Source organism: Pollachius pollachius (assembly GCF_949987615.1).
Source record: "Pollachius pollachius genome assembly, chromosome: 12".
In the NCBI taxonomy this organism is placed as follows: Eukaryota; Metazoa; Chordata; class Actinopteri; order Gadiformes; family Gadidae; genus Pollachius; species Pollachius pollachius.
The window spans coordinates 13,865,422-13,883,935 of NC_136945.1; the positions used below are offsets into that span (position 1 = coordinate 13,865,422).

The window sequence follows — 18,514 nt, forward strand, 5'->3', positions numbered from 1 at the left end:
CTTTTCAAAGTAAAAGTTTGCACAAGGTTCACGACTGTTCGACACATGGATAAAAAGATAATCTGCAATATGTTTTGATAAAAGAAGGCGAGCGAAAGTAGGGATATTTTTCTAAACTATGGATTCTAAAGAGTAAAGGTACATTTTTGTTTCTAGTCGTTTAGACGTTGTTTAGATCTAGAAAGAAGTACGATCAGCAATCGTTGGGGTGCCAACATATTTTGTAACATTGTGCTCCATACACGGTAAATGTATGTTTCACGTGTGTGTGGAAGCTGAAGGTGGAGAGCATGGATGAATTATTTATATAATTTCTGAGAAGAATTGCACTATTTTTTTAGTATGCGAAGATGGGACGAGTGAGCCAGACTTTTATTTTGTGAAGGAGCTTTTTCACGGCATTAAAGTGAAATTGCAGTTTCAGTTTGAGAAACCCCTGGAACCAATACTGATGTGTATGTTTCAGGGGACTTACCAGGGGGAAGGGCCCATAGCGTGCACAAAATCACAAAAACGCAAGACCGGCCTCTGGTTCTGATTGAGCCCAGTGGACTTGGACCAAACCAGTAGTATTCCATTGATTCAAATTTATGAAAACTATAATTATGCAAAAGTCCAAGTTCAATAAGCCAATCAAGAGCCCAGGATTCTCCCTTATAGGACCAATCAGGAAATCGTAACCCTCAGATCTCTATCCCTATTGGTCAATTCTGCAGCCAGTATCAGTACGCCTCACAAAACTAAACTCTATAAAGTCCTTTGGGAAATGACCTTGGCAATACACACACCAGTTAACTCAGTTTCTCCATGACTGATGACTAAACGTATACATAATCAGGTGTGTGTATATCAGGAGGGGATGTAATCAAGTAATTTAAGTACAGAGAGTGGGGTCAGCCTTAAAACTGGCTGCGTATCGTTGAATGCTGAAACTATCGAGGGAGAGAGACAGAGAGAGGAGGGGCAGAGAGAGGACATCTGTCCATGTTTAAAGTCAAATTATATGATATCATAATTATCCCTTAATCAGTGATGCAAAAGCTTTGATTGTGCACGCATGTGGGCCCAACACACACACACACACACGCACGCACACACACACACACACGCACACACACACACACACACACACACAAACACACACATATACATGGATATTCCCCTGGTAAGACGGGCCAGGCATCTCTGAGCACTTTAATGGTCCAGTTTTAAGGACACAATCGCACGCCAGCCAGCACCGGGGTTACTACTTGACTTACATCCAAACCGCATGAGGACGGAACAACTTGAAGCACAATGAGCTCTTTCCTTGAGTTAAAAAGTTCAATGTTTCATAATTCAGAGGACACAACGTCTCATCAGTCTTTAGGATTGTGTTGTAGTTTGCCCATGTAGAGGAGGTAGTTGTACTCTTATTTAGAATGTAGTTTAGCTTTGGGTTTCTAGTGTTGTTTAATTTCAATCATTTTCAAAGAGTAGTCTACACAGGTGGAACATCTCCTTCAGGGCTTGGGGCTGGGTTGTCTTAAAAAAACACACTGAAGTGTTGAAAAGTGACACGCGTGACACACAAATTGTACAATTACATCCCCCATGGACCTTGTTTTAAGAGATATACTGTGTCTTATTTAGATTATAGTGCAGATAGATATAGTGTAGAAAACCAGTTTGGGCTTCCAGACGTTATGCAATAGCGCCCTCTGCAGGGGCAGAACCAAACCGCGGCCCAGCACAATTCAAAGATGAGATTTTACCACTTCTTTTGCTCCTACGACGTTTGACAATGTTTACATTTCGTGATCAAATGCCTAAATCTTATTGAATGAATTCATCTCTTGACCCAAAGTGAATTGTATCCATTAATCAGAATATCAATCATATTCTTAATCAGACTGGTCGGTCTAGCCTCGCATCTCTTCGTTTCCCCTGCTGTCTTCTCTTGAACCCTCCTAACCTCTCTCATGCTACATGTCTCCCCCTCCTCTCTCCTTGTCTCTCCCCTTTCCTCTCCTCCTCTCTTCTCTCTCCTCTAATCCATTCCTCTCCCCCCTCCTCTTCCCAGTGGTTTGGTTCAGTGTCCTGCAGAGAGTTCTAGAAAGTTCTTAAATGTTTATAGGGGGAAGAAGCTGAGCTTAGCTCAGGAGGTAGAGCAGGTGTCTTGTAACCGAAAGGTTGCCAGTTCGATCCCCAGCTCCTCCTAGCTGAGTGTTAATGTGTCCCTGAGCAAGACACCCAACCTTAACTGCTCCTGATGAGTGGGCTGTCGCCTTGCATGGTCGACTCTGCCGTCGGCGTGTCAATGTGTGTATTAACCGATGTAAGTTGCTTTGGAAAAAAGCGTCTGCTAAATGCCCTAATTCTAATTGTAATTGTAAGAAGGGGTTGGGGGGATCTGGGCTAGGTAGTTTATCAGAGCTCCCATGACAGTCGAATGTTGGGAAGTCTCTCTGTTCAGGGAAAACGGTGCTGGCTGGCGATCCCCTTCAGGTCGGATGAAAGAAGGACAGTAGGACAAGGTGGTTGTGGAGGAGAGAGGACACCTATAATATGCACACACACGCACACACAAACACACAACCAATCTACATCAACACACAGACACACATTAGCGGTGTGCCTCCACTTCCTCTCCCATCACCTCGTCCTCACCTTTCCTCTTCCTGTCTGTACAAGCTCTTACTCTGTTCCCTAGAGATGCCTGGTGTCCAATGAAAAAGCTCCGCTCAGACCAGCTACCATTGGCTGGCTGAGGGCTGGTCTCCTGGTAATGTCCCGCTGTGTGTCGTTTGTTGCTATGCTATTCTAGTGTGCCTGCCTGCTTAGACGGGCCAATGTGAGGGGCTGGCTTGGGCTTTCAGTCAGGCCCAGACCCCACCCCCTTATTGTCTCAGTTCATGTTGACTGGATGAGGGTGATGACGATGATGATGATGGTAGTCATGACGATGAAGACAGATTGTTTTTACCCGCCGAAGTTGTCGTGGCGGAAAGCGTTGCAATACACCTATTATTTGCCTTCTTTAGACGATCTAAGTAATATTTTATCCTAGCGTTATAAATGTATTTACTGTTGTTTTATATTGTTGCCCATTCTCTTTTAAGAAAATACATTTTATTTTATTTAGTTTTTTATTATTATTCCAGCACGTTTTACTGTACGAACATTGTCTTAAAACCTCCCAAAACGAAAATCTTCTGTTTCAATCACGAGTAACTCGGGCTCCTTCCCTCCACACTTGAGATATATTTCCTATCAACTAGCACACTTGTTCACTAACAACTGAGCTTGTTGACTGAGAAACCATTCACAGAGAGGACGAGAGTGGCAGATGATGTCCTATCCTCCTCAACTCAAAGTTAAACTCCAGCAGCAGCCCTCATGTGAGAAAGCTGTTATGTAATGTATGCAAATGACCCCCACTTCCTGAAATACAGGCCTGTTTAGTCAACACTTTGTTATGTTAAGTGCACTTGTTCCCTCAGGGGTCTTGTCTTTCTTTGTTGTTACTTTGGTGCAGAGGGTTTGGAAACGCTGCCAGAGTCTGGGGCCAGAACACAAGTGTTTTCATCATGCACACTCGTACGTTTCAGACCATTGTCTGCTGCTCTTGAGAAGTCCTAGTGACATAACAGTTCCCAGTTGTTCTTGGATACCAAACGGTCTCCTGGGCTTTCAGACATGTCTAAGAGGAGAACAAAACCTTCCGGCAGACATGTTGTAAGAGGTTTTTAATGGATCTCCGATGCTCCAAGGTCTTCCTTAGGGCTTGGCTACTGTTACCAGATCCCATCCACCATCAGAGATTAAGAGGGAGAAGGCCATTTTAAGGCCAAGTCTAAGCCCCTTCCTGAGCAACATCTACCCCAAACAGAACCCCACGAAACGGGTCAACCGTTACGTAGCAACATCTGTGAAGGTGTTTGGGATCTTTGAGGATCCATTTGGTCCAATTGTAGCACACTCACATGTACGTGCATAAACACACACACAAGACCGACCACAACAGCTTTCTGTTATTCAAAACCCATTCAACCCTTTTTCCAAAGTATCAGCGACAGAGCACCTATCTCTGTCTCCCTAACCTTAACTGTTGTGCCCTGAGATTCTGTATGGATTTTCAACACGAAAGCACAACCTTCCCAAAAGGATTTTCAGATGAACACATCCGGTATGAAAAAATAAGAGCTTGGAACATCATGCAGCAACTATAGCAGGGCTATACAGGTGAATGCACTTAATACCTTTCTGTTCTTAAAATCAGCGCTAGCGATGCGCCTTTATTCTGACAATGTACCAGAGCACACTCTTGGAGAGCATCTTCTGGATGGACATCTTATGAGCTCTAGCCAGTTAATGTGATGTTTGTTGAAGAGGAACTGTTCTTTTGTTCTGTGTTTTCATCTTACTCCTTTACTCTGGTCTGAACACAACAACTTTCTTAATCACAACTATATTAACGGCTTACTCTATGTTCAGACGATTCAAGTGTTACTGGGCTTGTTATGCTGTTATTTTGGAGGATAATGGCTTATTATCCTTACTGTTATGGAACATGTTATGAATCACACACATTTCAGTTACCCTTTCAATTTAAAACAAATAAAACGTTTTTATAAATTAAGTTTGTTGTTCTGTCTTTTTTTTGTTCTGAACAATGAGTTGAAAGAAAGAAAGACAAATGTAAATGTGTCTGCCGTTTTTTTATGTCAAGTCAGGGTTATATCCCAAATTGATGAGCAATCATTATTATATTATTATCATTATACCGATTTTATCAGTACTTTTATACCTGCATAGGAATTATGCTTTTAAATTAAGAATCATGCAGTGTCCCGGTCACACCGCTAGGTGGAGTAGTTTAATCGTGTTTGAAATTCGGTTTACAGTTCGACTCTTGTTTAGATTTGCTCAAATTAACATCATAGTTTAGTTTTTCCACCTCTGGCTGAATTATATGTATCAGTGATATATTTCTGCATGTCCCATTGCTTGTATGAGGTGGTTTATTTCCTGTTGAGAAAGTGTATCTTATTTTGGAGCATGATTCCCAGACGTTACGGTTGAGTGGCCAGACTTTGTAAACTATTTACCAAATGCATCGCCGTCGTCTCTCCGTCTCCCTCCTACAAAGAACACCTATCTCCACTTTATCGTCTCTCAAAGGTCATCCTTCAATTGGTGACTTAGAGCTCACATAACATCTTTAATACTTCATGTAAACATGTTTTTCTGCCTTCGGAATGTTTAAGCAATGATCACCCCAAGAAGATTTTGAAACGTTCGAAGCTCAACTTCCAAGAAAAGGACAGACGGAACAAGGAATTTAATTAAATTATATTTTTTTTGTAAAGCCCTTAATCACAGTTACAGTGTCAAATTCTTATCAGGGCATATAAAATCGGATAATCTTAATTTCATTCATTATTTCATTTCATCCATATATGTACATTTGTGTGTGCTGTGGGTATGTGTATATATATGTACAATAGTGAGAGCGAGCGAGAGAGAGGGGGGGGGGGAGAGAGAGACACACATAAGGGGTGAGGTAATAAAGAGGGGAAGAGCAGGAAAGATAAGTATTGCTTAAGGCCGGAAATGTCTTTCTAAATTAATCAATCATGCTACCTGACTTTTAGGCATGTTACCTCCCATAGCCGTTTCCATTGTAAGTGATACTGATAATACTAGCTGAAGTACTGCTTGGAGGTGGGATACTTTACTGCTGGGTAGCATTGGAGTTCAGTGACTTGAGGCTCGAGCCACAACTCTCTTCAAACCTCTGTGTCTATGATAGTGTGTTTGGCTAACGCTATACACAGAGCTGTTCCTGGCACCAACCCTACACGAACGCTGTCCTAGCCATACTGAACTAAAAGTTAACAAACGTAACCTGTCTTGAGATACAGATTCAAGGTGCTTTAGTGGCATGTAAAACTACATCTTTATATATCTATATAGATGGCCATCTCTAAATCTATCTCTCTCTTTATCTTTCTCCTCTCTGCCTCTCTTTATCATTCTCCTTTCTCTTTATGACTCTCTCTCCTTTATATCGCTATTTCTATCTCTTTATCTTTTTATCTCTCTCTCTCTCTCTCTCTCTCTCTCTCTCTCTCTCTCTCTCTCTCTCTCTCTCTCTCTCTCTCTCTCTCTCTCTCTCTCTCTGGTTTAATCTCACATCTCATGTCTGTCTGTCTGCCTGCCTCTCGCTCTGCCCGTCTGCCTCTATGTCTGTCAGCCTGCCTGTCTATAGGTTCATCTTTCTGTCTCTCTGTGCAACAAGCAGATGCACAGGATTGTTTGCTTGTAGAACTTATTTGGCAGACTGTTTGTTTATACAGGACCTTGATAAGACCTGCAAAGAATTTAAATAATAACATAATTAGAAAGTCAATGATCTCCTGCGACCCCAAACTGCATATTTGATAACCCCATGAGAGGTCCTGACCCACAGTTTGGGGTCCCCTACTGCAAATACATACACGTCAATACAACGCTTCAAAGAGATTTTCAGTGTGAGGGCAAAAGAGCGGAATGACGGGGGCTGGTGAGGGAGGTTAGTTTTTCCTGATCGGTGTTTTGTCAGAAGCTCAGCCGGTCTGAATCAATTAACTGTGCAGAGCCATAGAAAGAGAGTAAGAGATACATCAACCTCCAGCTCTTAGGCAGACAGACCGACTTGTTTAGGTTATATGGACATGCAGACAGACTGAGATTAAGTCAGAGAGACCGAGTGGTACTTTTGCAATATCAATCTACGTTTTCCATGCCAATAAAGCCCTTTGAATCTGTATCTGAAGAGAAGTTGCGTTAGTTTGCTTTTAGTTTAGTATTACTACGACAGCGTTCCAGTGGGGTGGGTGCCAGGAACAGCTCTGTTCTGTTCAAACACACGATGACAGACACACTGATACACTGGACTGACACTGCTCCAAGCTGCCCAGGACTGATATCTGGAACTCTTTCCAGCAGCGTAATCCTCTGTCATCAATCATTTATGGCTCCTGTTTGATTAATGACGCTAAACTGGAAGGCAACCACATGCGCGGACTCCGAACAATCACGTTTGGTTTGGATCATCATATGGTTGCACTGGTCAGCCTGTCCTGATTGGCTGTTTAAATTCCATTTTAACACTGACATCATTTCCCTAATCCTACGACCACCTGTCCCCCTTGGGGCATACGTTTTCTTTACATTACCTTATCTCATCTTATCTTCTCTCAGAATCATCGACTAGAATCGGCAGTTCTCACACTTTCATACATCATCATATACATGAATGGGAGCACGCTGAGGGAGTCAGTCATGGAATGTGAGGACGTCAACTACTGCAGAGATAACATGTTCCCTGATGGACTTTTTACTGCCTTTATCACTTAATATCTGTAATCAAAGGACATTGGCTGACTGGATACTTTAAATTGCGCCGGAGATAACAAGAACAAAGTTTTATTTCTGCTGCCACACACCATGGTGTCTTTGTTTCGATATGGTGCAATTCTGGGCTGTCTGGGCTGTGTGTGTGTGTGTGTGTGTGTGTGTGTGTGTGTGTGTGTGTGTGTGTGTGTGTCTGTGTGTGTGTGTGTGTGTGTGTTTGTGTGCGTGTGTGTGCGGGTGGGTTTTCGTGTGCGTGGTGCACATGTTTGTTTTTTCAGAATCTGATCATGGAGAGGTATGAATGGAACAAATCTAAAGAATCCACCCTTGTTGTTTTCCTTGGAATTCAGAATCAATCCTGTTGTGACATCACTACAGAGACATTTGAACCCAGAGTTGAACCTGCCGTACCAGGCAAATAAAGCACTAACAACCTGTTCACGCCCGTTGTCTATGAGCCAATGCCATTTGCTATAACGAAAAGCTTCTTGTGAACATATCTGCATTGTCATTTGTTTGGTGTGTCAATTGTTATTCTTCTGGCAGAGTCTGGTCTGTCAGGTTCTGTCTGTTGAAAACATGTGTGTGGCTATATGCCTGTGTGTCTGTGTGTGTATGTGTGTGTTTTGTTCTGTGTGTGTATCATGTATCACGTGTTTCATGAAAATATGCTTATATACGGGTATATTTTCAAGGGTAAATATTATACAATATTCTTTTATTATATTTATATATTTAATTTTAGATTCGCTCTCGCTCTCTCTCGCCCTCTCACCCTCTCTCTCTCTCTCTCCTCTCTCTCTCTCTATATATATATATAGTTTACTTTACATTTATAATATATGTTATTTAATCTGTTAATTTTTTTTTTTTAATTTTACAAATATAATTGGACTATAGGTGACAGACCAGGTTTGTGCAAGCAGGTGAAACCTAACCTTGTGGCATTTGTGAAAGGTGTTCTCTTGTCTGCCAAAGGAACAGCAGTGTTATGACAAACATGTTAGATATGTAACATCACATCTCAGTCTCTTGGTAAGACTGTTTAACAAGTACTTTAATCAATTTCAATCAATCAAGACATTGATCAATTTATATATATATATATATATATATATATATATATAGTATACGAGTATTAGAGTAGAGTGGAGAAGATAGTATTCGAGTTAAGTAGAGTCAAGACCAGAGAACAGAAAGGGTGCATAATATTTATTTCAAATATTTGTTTCTCTTTAGAGGGTTCAAATTACCCCATTAGATCAGAGCAGAATAATAAATACAGACGTCATAGAAAAAATAAATTTAAACACAAAATAATGACAGGAACACAAACAGGATCCTCAAACATATAGAGACATATTGCCTACCCCTGCTTTCGGCCAGTACCAACAGAGTTGCACACAGCCCCAGTGCTGGGAAGCACCAATTCAATTGGTGATGGGGGATCAAGTGAATCAACAACTCATCACTATGTACCGAAGGATGTGCGTTTATATATAACTTAGTAATAACTTACTTTCATACAGTGTCCTTATAAAGACCCAAATATGCTCAACTTTAGACCAATACATTAAATAAAAGTGATAAAATATGGGAGGTTATATAGATTAAGGCACAACGGGAATGAAATTGCACTTTCAACTGATGACTTATAAACCCTTAAACTGACTAATCACAGTAATATTTATCTCATAGAAAAATAAAGCCTCTTGTTCGCTTGGCTAAAAGTTCTGGCCTGGATTGCTGGCATTCTACACACACTTTTCTAGAAGGTTCGAGGGCAGTGTATTCCAGAACCCCCCCCCCCCCACCCCAACCCCCTCTCTCCTCTACATCTGTTCAACCCGCTCCTGCAGCAGGTCCAGCTGCCTTGCCACCTCCCTCGGCAGGTCGTCGTTGACCTGCGTGGCGAAGTAGCTCCTCACCGCCTCCACCTCTTTCCTCCAGAACTCCTGGTCCAGGGAGAAGAGCTGCTGCAGGTCCACCGGCTCGGCAAGACCCTCCAGGTTCAGGGAGCCCTCGGCGGGCAGGTAGCCCACGGCGGAGGTCTCGGCCCCGGCCTCCCCGTCCAGCCGGCGGAACATCCAGTCCAGCACGCGGATGTTGTCCCCGAAGCCGGGCCACAGGAAGCCCGCGCTGGGGCTCTTGCGGAACCAGTTAACGTGGAAGATCTTGGGCAGCTTGGCGCCGGGACGCTCCGCCATGCTCAGCCAGTGGGACAGGTAGTGGCCAAAGTTGTAGCCAAAGAACGGCCGCATGGCGAAGGGGTCGTGCATGATCTCTTTACCTGGGGGGGATTGGGGGGAGGCGGAGAGGTTTGGTTAGGAGGATGAGATGTGATATGATGCAACAATTGTTTTTATGTTTTGTATTGTATGACACTGTCATAGTGCAATGTGCAATGTGTCACGTGCTATGTGCTGGGGTGTTATAAATATTATGGGGTATTGGAATGTGTTATGATGCATTGACAGGTAAGAAAAACATGCACGTGTCTTGGTATGTCTAATTGTGTGTTATTGTTTGTCGTAATGTCCTGTTCTTTTTGCGTCACTGTGCAACATTGCGTTGCTATGCATCACATTGGAGTTATAGTGTGTTATTTTGTGCTGGTGTGTGTTGTGAGTGTCAGAGATGTTTACCTTTGTGTTCTGCTGCCGCCGTGGCCTCTGACCTCATTGCAGCGCCAACGAACACCCCGTGTTGCCATGAGAACGCCTCATAGACCAGAGGAACCCCTGGGGAGAGAGAGAGAGAGAGAGGGAGAGAGAAAAGAGAAAGAGAGTTAATGAATAACTATTATTATTTTATTACGGCAATTTACGTAAGCAATTTAATTTAACTGTATGTGATTGGCTAAAGCCTAACCCTTTTATATTGATTCAGTTATATTATATAATCTATTGCGTTCTATTTGATTACATTCTACTCTATTCGATTCTAGTCAGTTCTGTTGAATTCTAGTAATCTAACTTCTACTGCAACCTATTCCCTGGACTGCTCACCCTGGGGCCGGCGGCCTCCGAAGATGATGGCCTGGATGGGGACGCCCTCCGGGGACTCCCACTGCGGGTCGATGATGGGACACTGGCCGGCCGGAGTGCAGAAGCGGGAGTTAGGGTGAGCACTGGGCTCTCCTGGAGGAGGGGGGGGAAGAAAGAAAATAGGTCAAACAAAGTTACCCTGAATGCTCTGTGGCAGATTTGAGATTAGAAAATATAATATTTGTCTGTTCATGACTCTCACCATCGCTGGGGCTCCAGGGCTGGTTCTTCCAGGAAGTGAGGGTGACCCCCTCGGCCAGGGATTGGTCCATGCCTTCCCAGTACACGCCCCCGTCGCTGGTCTCCGCCACGTTGGTGAAGAGGGTGTTCTTGACGATGGTTGCCATGGCGTTGGGGTTGGTCTTGATGGAGGTACCCGGGGCGACCCCGAAGAAGCCGTTCTCAGGGTTGATGGCCCGCAGGTTGCCTAGCAACCGTGACAATGAAGAAGATGGCGTTAGAGTTTCAGAAGCTTTTCTTTGTACCCCTTGCATTGGAAGAGTCAACACAGCTAAACGCCCTTATCACATTGGCAGAAAGTTCAAAGCCTCATTCTGTCAGCAGAGTTTCTCAAAGCGATTTCTACAAATTAAAGATGCTGTAGGTAAGTATCAAGAGCTATTATTTGAGTGTAATGAGCTAGAAATGGCCCAGGATCAGCAATGAGTGAGTGAAATATCTCAGAGCATTTCTGTTGCTAGTAGACCTTGCCACTCGGAGGAGAGAACCAAGAACCAGAACCAACGCTCACCTTGCTCATCAAACTTCATCCAGGCGATGTCGTCCCCGACACACTCCACCTTCCAGCCGGGCAGGGTGGGGCAAAGCATGGCCAGGTTGGTCTTACCGCAGGCGCTGGGGAACGCGGCCGCCATGTACTTCTTCTGGCCTGCTGGGTTGGTGACGCCCAGGATCTGACCAGAGGGGAGGGGGGAAGAGACGGTCAGGGAGGGGGTACAATGGGATCCAATGTGGGGCCACCTGTGTGTCCGCGATGCGTGGTGTGTGGTACATGTTGTGTGTTGTGTGGTCTGTGACATGTGGTGCATTAGGTGTGTGTGTGTACCAGCATGTGCTCGGCCAGCCAGCCCTCCTCCTTGGCGAGGCGGGAGGCGATGCGCAGGGCAAAGCACTTCTTCCCCAGCAGGGAGTTCCCGCCGTAGCCGCTGCCGAACGACACGATCTCCCGCCGGTCGGGCACGTGGGCGACCAAGGTCTGCTCCGGGTTACACGGCCAGTTATTAACCAGGGGCTCTGAGAGAGAGAGAGAGTGAGAGAGAGAGAGAGAGAGAGAGAGACTTTGGGTTATTCAATGTCGATGAAACTGCAGGAACAAATTAAACAAGGCCTTTAATGACAGACATTTCTGAATAAGGATCGGAGGTAAATAAAGATTAAGGTAAAGAAAGACACATTAAGGTCGGCTTTACTTTATTATGAATATAATATATTATTATTCCCACCACAAATGAAGAACACTTGCCTTAGGCTCCATTTATGCTTTATCAGAACAACAACACATTCCCCGTCCCAGGAGAACCATCTAATCTCTTCTTATTTATCTCATCAGTTGTTCACCTAAGTCTCCGAATAACTTACTCTTCAGAGGCAGGGGGCAGCCCACGGAGTGCAGGCAGCGGACGAACTCCCCCGCTCCCAGGGCGGTTAGTACGGCCCGGCCCATGCGGGTCATAACCCTCATGCTAGCCACAACATAGGGGGAGTCGGTCAGCTCCACTCCGATCTTGGACAGGGGGGATCCAACCGGTCCCATGCTGTAGGGGATAACGTACATGGTACGACCTGGGAGAGAGGAAGAGGAGCAGGGGTCAGAGGTCAGACAGGGGGGAGGGCAGGAAGAGCCAACAGATCCAAAATGGAGGCTGAAGGTCAATGCTTCTGTTCCATTGCTGCTGCTGTTCAAAATAAAGCAATAATAACATGTAACTGATGAGTCATTAATAAAAACATGTCATGAAAGAGTCGTCAGTTCCCTAGATGTTCAAATGGTATTCTCTTAATTCATTATTTGACAATCAACATCTAAAAAAAATGTTTCTGAAGAAATAAACCATTCAAAACGGCCTATCCAATCTGTCTTGGAACGTGAAGGGTAAAATGAAAAAGACACCCCTTTTTTCAACCGATCAGAATAAATAGACATTTGTCTATACATATGTCTATATATTCTACCAAAGCGCACGCACAGCTTGTGTGAGGATACGATTATTTGCCAGGGTGACTTGCATTTTGCCTAAGAGATAGCTGTTTTATTTTGTCGATAACTCACTCTCTCCTGGCTGTTTGCTCTCTGCATTGCTAAGCCTGGACTGGCGTATTCATATTTGTTTCAGAGCTGGAATTTGTAAAAGGTAACTTTATGCATAATAAAGTAATATAGAGAGGACACAGTGAACGATGCTGGGGGGGGAAGGGGGGGGTCAGAGGATCAATGGTTTGCTTCTTTGAAAGACAAACCGAAAGCTAACGTCCAACTTCAGTTCAACACCACCACTATAAGGGTCAAGTTAAAAGGGACGATAATGATAACATTTCAGATTATTCAGTAATATTAGTCTACTGACATCACAGGAAGCGGGGGGGGGGGGGGGTTCTACCTTTCATGCAGCCGGGGAAGCGCTGGGCCATGGCCTTGTCAAACTCTGCCGGGGACATCCAGCGTCCCAGCTGGCTGACCCCACCCCCCACGGGGCTGGGGACGGTGTCCCTCTGGTCCGGTGTCACGATCACCGTCTTGCTCTCCACCCGGGCCACGTCAAGGGGGTCTGTACGGGCCAACCAGCTGGGGGGGGGGGGGGGGGGGGGGGGGGGGTGAGGAGGAGAGAGGAGAGGAATAAGGGAGTTCAGAGTGTGTTAGCCTACAGAAACACCCTGCTATTTCTCTCTCTCTCCTTCTCTCTCTACTGAGCCCTGCTGGGCCTACCAGTTGTGGTATTTGCGGAGCTTCTTGATCATGCCCTCCTCCTCGAGCTGGGTCAGGATGGCCTGGTTCTCCTCCTCGGAGCCGTCACAGATGTGGACCGATTCGGGCTGGCACAGCGTGGCGTTGACCTCCACGAAGGCCCGGACCGCGGCGCTCAGGTCCCCAAGGTCTCCGTACACCACCTTGGGGCTCGCCTGCCCCGGGGGCTGCAGCTGAGGAGGCATGGTTGCTTCTTCGGTTGAGGCGGAGACAGAGAGAGAGAGAGAGAGAGAGAGAAATGGAGGAGTGGATGGAAAACAAGAAGTCTGGAGGTAAGAAGGAGAGGGGGACAAGGAAGAGGAAAGATAAAAAAAAAAGACGGGGGAGAAAACACAAAACACATGCAGGTTTAGGTCATCAAACATGGACGCTAAAGAAAACCAAAACAGCGTTATTGTATTATGTATTGTATAGTTCTCGTTGAAAGACTATTGTCGCCCTATTGTAGAATATAGACAATTGTATATAGACAATTGTATTGTCTATATACAATTTTTCGATGAATGCGTACGGCTACATTATTGGCACAGCCTCTTCGATTTCAATCGCTTCGACTACTTTCATTGATTTTCACATTGTTTAACAGGCAGTGATGTCAAGCGACGACTTCGTAAACAACTGACGCAACACCTGATGGAGGCGCAATTTCTTTCCGAGAGCAAGCTGCTTTTCTCTGGAAACGACTCATTAAAAATACATCCCCACAAATAAAACACCGGCATTCAAACATTGAACGCATACAGCTTATACGACTGAAATGGCTTTCAAGGAGATCCCCAACATCCGCACACCATCCATTCCCCATAATGCCTTAAGTGGCGTATAATTCCAAAAACTACGTTGTAAACTGTTTAAAATGAAAAATGTCGAAACAACTTACCCTAAGTGTCTTGGTTTTCTGTTGTCAGGCGCTTGTCGTCGTCATCAATGTGGCTCTGTTTCAGAACAGAACAGGCTGTCTCTGTGGCAGGTTGACGGAGGAACTCTCTCCGTTCCTTTTTATACCCGGGGACATACCCTGGTGGTGAAGGTGGAGGAGAGGAGGCGGAAGGGAGGGGGAGGGGGAGGGATGGGACGCTCGTCAGGATATTTGCTTGAACCATCCGTGAAGCTTATCACAAGAAGAAAAAAAAGAGCCGCTCCGTAGTACTTTGCGGTGAATCATTAAATGGCGGTGCCGACGTCAATAAAAGGGTTCACGTCCGACGTTCAGGTTGTTCTCTGACTTTGCAAATAGTTATTGCGGTTATCAACACACACACACAAACACACACACACACACGCACACGCACACGCGCACACGCACACACACACACACACACACATACACACACACACACACACACACACACACACACACACATACACACACATCGGCAACTTGGGTGAAAGCATAATACTCCAACAGACACGCTCATAGCGTGTGTCTGGTGGCTGATATTGGCAATGGCTACTGCTGGAAGCTGTTCCTCCGGAGTTCAGAGGTCAACCTCTGATCCCGCTCTCACCCATGCACCTGTTGTACAATCGCACCCGGAGCCCATACTCTCCTCGCCCTCTTGTGAATGCCTTCTTACCATTAGCAAATAGTTTCCATTAAATGCTTCACAAACATACTTGGACAAAATCAGCATAACTCTGTTATAAATGGAACTATCCAAGTTTAGTGCTCATGTATGACTTGGTGTATTTTATGTTAACACTTGCAATGGTCACTTGGTTATTCTGACCCTAGTGGAACATTCAATTCCATTATTAAAAGGGAAATAATCAAAACTCAGTTATAATATCTTTTAATAAATAAAAGTAGTGCTACCGTTGTGGTATGGGGTCAATTCCAATCAGCACTTTCAATCATTGTCATCGTCCATTGTACTATTTTGTTCCCTTATAGCTCCTAATATTTGACATTATTGTTGTCCGATAGTTGTTGAAAGGATTATGATTTGAAAAAAAAACTTTCTGAAGATGTCATTGTTAAGTTCTAAGCATTTAACTCTTTAAATGTCCTTCACTTTTTAATGATTCAACTGCTTGACTTTGTCACTCTCATTGACTATAATACCAAAAACGACATACGACACAACGACAAAAATGGAAAAAAATTTAGCATCGGCAAGGCTTTATTAGGCCTACAGGTTAGGGTACAGAAGTTCCATGTGGTAGGGCTTTTGGGAGATTTATGGCTGTATTAAATTGAGCAAGCAATTGAACAGCATCCAGATAGGCTCTGACGTTTTAGATTACAGCTGGCAGACACGAATCATCGTACACCATTTCTTCCAAACGGTTGTCTGGGTTTGTCAGCTTATCTTCAAAAGCTTGAGATTACTTTTTAGGAAAGGGACAATTCTTAGCAGGGCTATTACTTTCTAGGATGTCTTTCTCATGTTTCCTAATGTGTTGCTTTGTTGTAAGGACGTTATGTTATATATTATGGAATGAATTAAGATTAGGTAAACGGGCACATAATTATTGTACTTCCCATGGCAGCCCTCGGTTTGAGAGCTTTCAAATGTTTCAGAACAACAAGATTCAATGACAACCTTAGATATCTTAAGATTACTTCATAAAAGATGGATCATTTACAATGCATAAGAGGACATTTGGTCCTAAATATACGGGGAATGGTTTAACCTAGCAATTTTAAGTGCCTGGCACTTGTTTCTATGAATATGTTAACTGTACCGACAGCGATATATTGTTGTGACACTTTTTTGACAAATGTACTTATTGTAAGTCGCTTTTGATAAAATCGTTTGCTAAATGTAAATGTAAATGATCATCTCTCTTATTTTTCGAATGCAAGCGAAATATTCATAAAATATAAAAATACATTTCCATTGTTCTCTAGGACACCCCGTTGGTCGTGTCACATGGACAAGACCATGACGTAACAACACAACAGCCCACCCATTATGTGAATAAATAACCAGAAGCATATCAACCATTTTATTGTATACATACTGAGAGTTGGGGACGTCAGAAGTCTTAGCTAGATAATCTACAATGTTCCATCGGTGTTTGTGTGTTGGATATGTATGTATGTATGCATGTATGTATGTATGTATGTATGTATGTATGTATGTATGTATGTATGTATGTATGTATGTATGTATGTATGTATGTATGTATGTATGTATGTATGTATGTACTGTATGTATGTGTATATGTATGTATGTATGTATGTAAGTGTATATGTATGCAGGCCACTGGAATGACAGGCGGTGCTGTCTCCATTGATTAGAGATAAGCGGTCATCAAATGTCAGTAGATAGAGAAGGTCTCAGACAGGATGTTATAAACTGTTACATAACTCGTTTTTGGCTCACTTGAAGGGTTACCAGGGGTAACAGGGATAATTTCTTCAAATAATACAAGGATAGGTGACACAGACTTCATAAGTAATCGCGTGTCTGGCACATGAAGAGATCAATGGTTAATAATGTGAGACCTGAGTCTTAGCTGTTGTTAATGGTTTATCCTCGTAGCTGAGAGCCAACAAGCAGAAAAACATGTTTTCATCTCTGCGTTCATTGCTGACACATTTTGAAAAGTGAAAGGTCACACGTTAGAACTGAACAAGTACATTTTAACCCAGTCATCAGAATGGGCTCTGACACAATGATGATTTCAGAAGAGATATTACATTCATATTAACTGCTGTTACTAGAGCTGAGCAAATCCAAGTCCAGAATATAACACATGAGGCTTAATTCATAATGTCACACACCTACTTTATTTACTATATTATAGGTAACAACTACATGTTTAGTTTGGTAAATAAAATAACCCTTTTAAGTCATTTAACAGAGTGATTTATCCAAAGCAACTCACAGTGAATCCAGTTACATGTCATCAAGGAGCATGTCATTATGGGTTAGGGCTTCTTGCTCAAGGATGCCTACAGGTCAGTCAGTGTACATTGGGAATCAAGGTAAAACAAAATAACCACTACATGTTCCTGTTTGCGTTGCAGAGAATAACGTCATATTCTGAAACTCTATTCCCCTGGTGTGATGTCATTCAAGGTTATAAGGTCACCCCTATCTAGCAAACATCCACTAGTACAGGACAGTTCATAGTACCCAGAACACGGACGTAAACCATTGACTGTGTGTGTGTGTGTGTGTGTGTGTGTGTGTGTGTGTGTGTGTGTGTGTGTGTGTGTATGGGGGGGGGGGGGGGGGGGTCGTACAGTGTTGGTGTTACAGTACAGTGTGTTGCAGAGTACAGTTTGCTGTGTTGAAGTACAGTTTGTTGTGTTGCAGTTCAGTTTGTTGTGTTAAAGTACAGTTTGTTGTGTGTAGTACAGTGTGGCTAAGTGTATTGTGTCTTACAGTCCATTATCGGTTACAGGCGGTTCTGTGTTACAGTGTATTGTGTGTTATAGTAAAGTATGCGTTTGTTTGTTACAATACCTTATGTTGTGTGTTACAGTACAGTATGTGTTAGTGTGTTGTGTGTTACAATACAGTGTGTTTTGTGTTACAGTACAGTATGGGTTAAAATGGGTTCCCAGGCCTCCCAGTCTGAGACGTTAGGAGGGCATGGGTCAGCTGGTGGTGGTCATCCTGGCATCTCCACTGCAAAGGTAACACACATGCACATACGCAAGCACAGAAATGGACACACAGAGCATTGATACAGAGTACCTGTACTCGTGTGTGTGTGTGTGTGTGTGTGTGTGTGTGTGTGTGTGTGTGTGTGTGTGTGTGTGTGTGTGTGTGTGTGTGTGTGGGGGGGGGGGGGAGGGGGGTGTATTAGAATGAATGAGAGGGAGATTTTATGTAGGATGAGGATTAACAGATGCTAAGAAATTTGGCCTATGCAATCTAGCAATGGAAACTGCAACTGTGGTATATGTGCAAATAACCTGACAATACGTAAAAAGAATTAAAAAAAAGTTTCAATATCTTACAACGCCATCGTGTGTTTTTCCTTAACAAATACACTTGATTCACAAATGAAATGACATGACATGACTTAATTCTACCACCAGGGCGCGACAGAAACAGGTGAACTCTGTGTCACTTTGATATCCCTCCGAGCGCTCTGGTCCTACTTGAATCGTGGTCCGCCAACTTCAACTCCAGTACACAAG

The 18,514-nt window shown here is 43.7% G+C and overlaps 2 protein-coding genes across 3 annotated transcripts in view; one reads left to right on the forward strand and one right to left on the reverse strand.

The window, feature by feature from the left end:
* The window catches only part of pmepa1 (prostate transmembrane protein, androgen induced 1), a 22,455-nt gene extending 17,878 nt beyond the window's left edge, over positions 1-4,577 (forward strand). The window contains exon 5 of the mRNA XM_079748786.1: positions 1-4,577. This exon is cut by the window's left edge and continues 1,207 nt beyond it. The gene's annotated coding sequence lies outside the window, so the exon portion shown is untranslated.
* A 4,635-nt stretch (positions 4,578-9,212) lies between these two features.
* Positions 9,213-14,420, reverse strand: pck1 (phosphoenolpyruvate carboxykinase 1 (soluble); the record flags this gene model as incomplete). Of its 2 annotated transcripts, none has more annotated exons than XM_079748779.1 (10): positions 14,291-14,420; positions 13,372-13,676; positions 13,046-13,230; positions 12,027-12,230; positions 11,494-11,681; positions 11,179-11,341; positions 10,630-10,854; positions 10,389-10,520; positions 10,026-10,121; positions 9,213-9,670 (listed from the first exon to the last, which is right to left on the reverse strand). In XM_079748779.1, the coding sequence occupies exons 2-10, from the start codon at positions 13,593-13,595 to the stop codon at positions 9,213-9,215; spliced, it is 1,875 nt and encodes a 624-aa protein (XP_079604905.1). In that variant the 5' UTR covers positions 13,596-13,676; positions 14,291-14,420. The 2 variants fall into 2 exon arrangements, with proteins under 2 accessions (XP_079604905.1, XP_079604906.1); XM_079748780.1 differs by having other exon boundaries at positions 13,372-13,603; positions 14,291-14,394.
* Between the last annotated feature and the right edge of the window lie 4,094 nt (positions 14,421-18,514).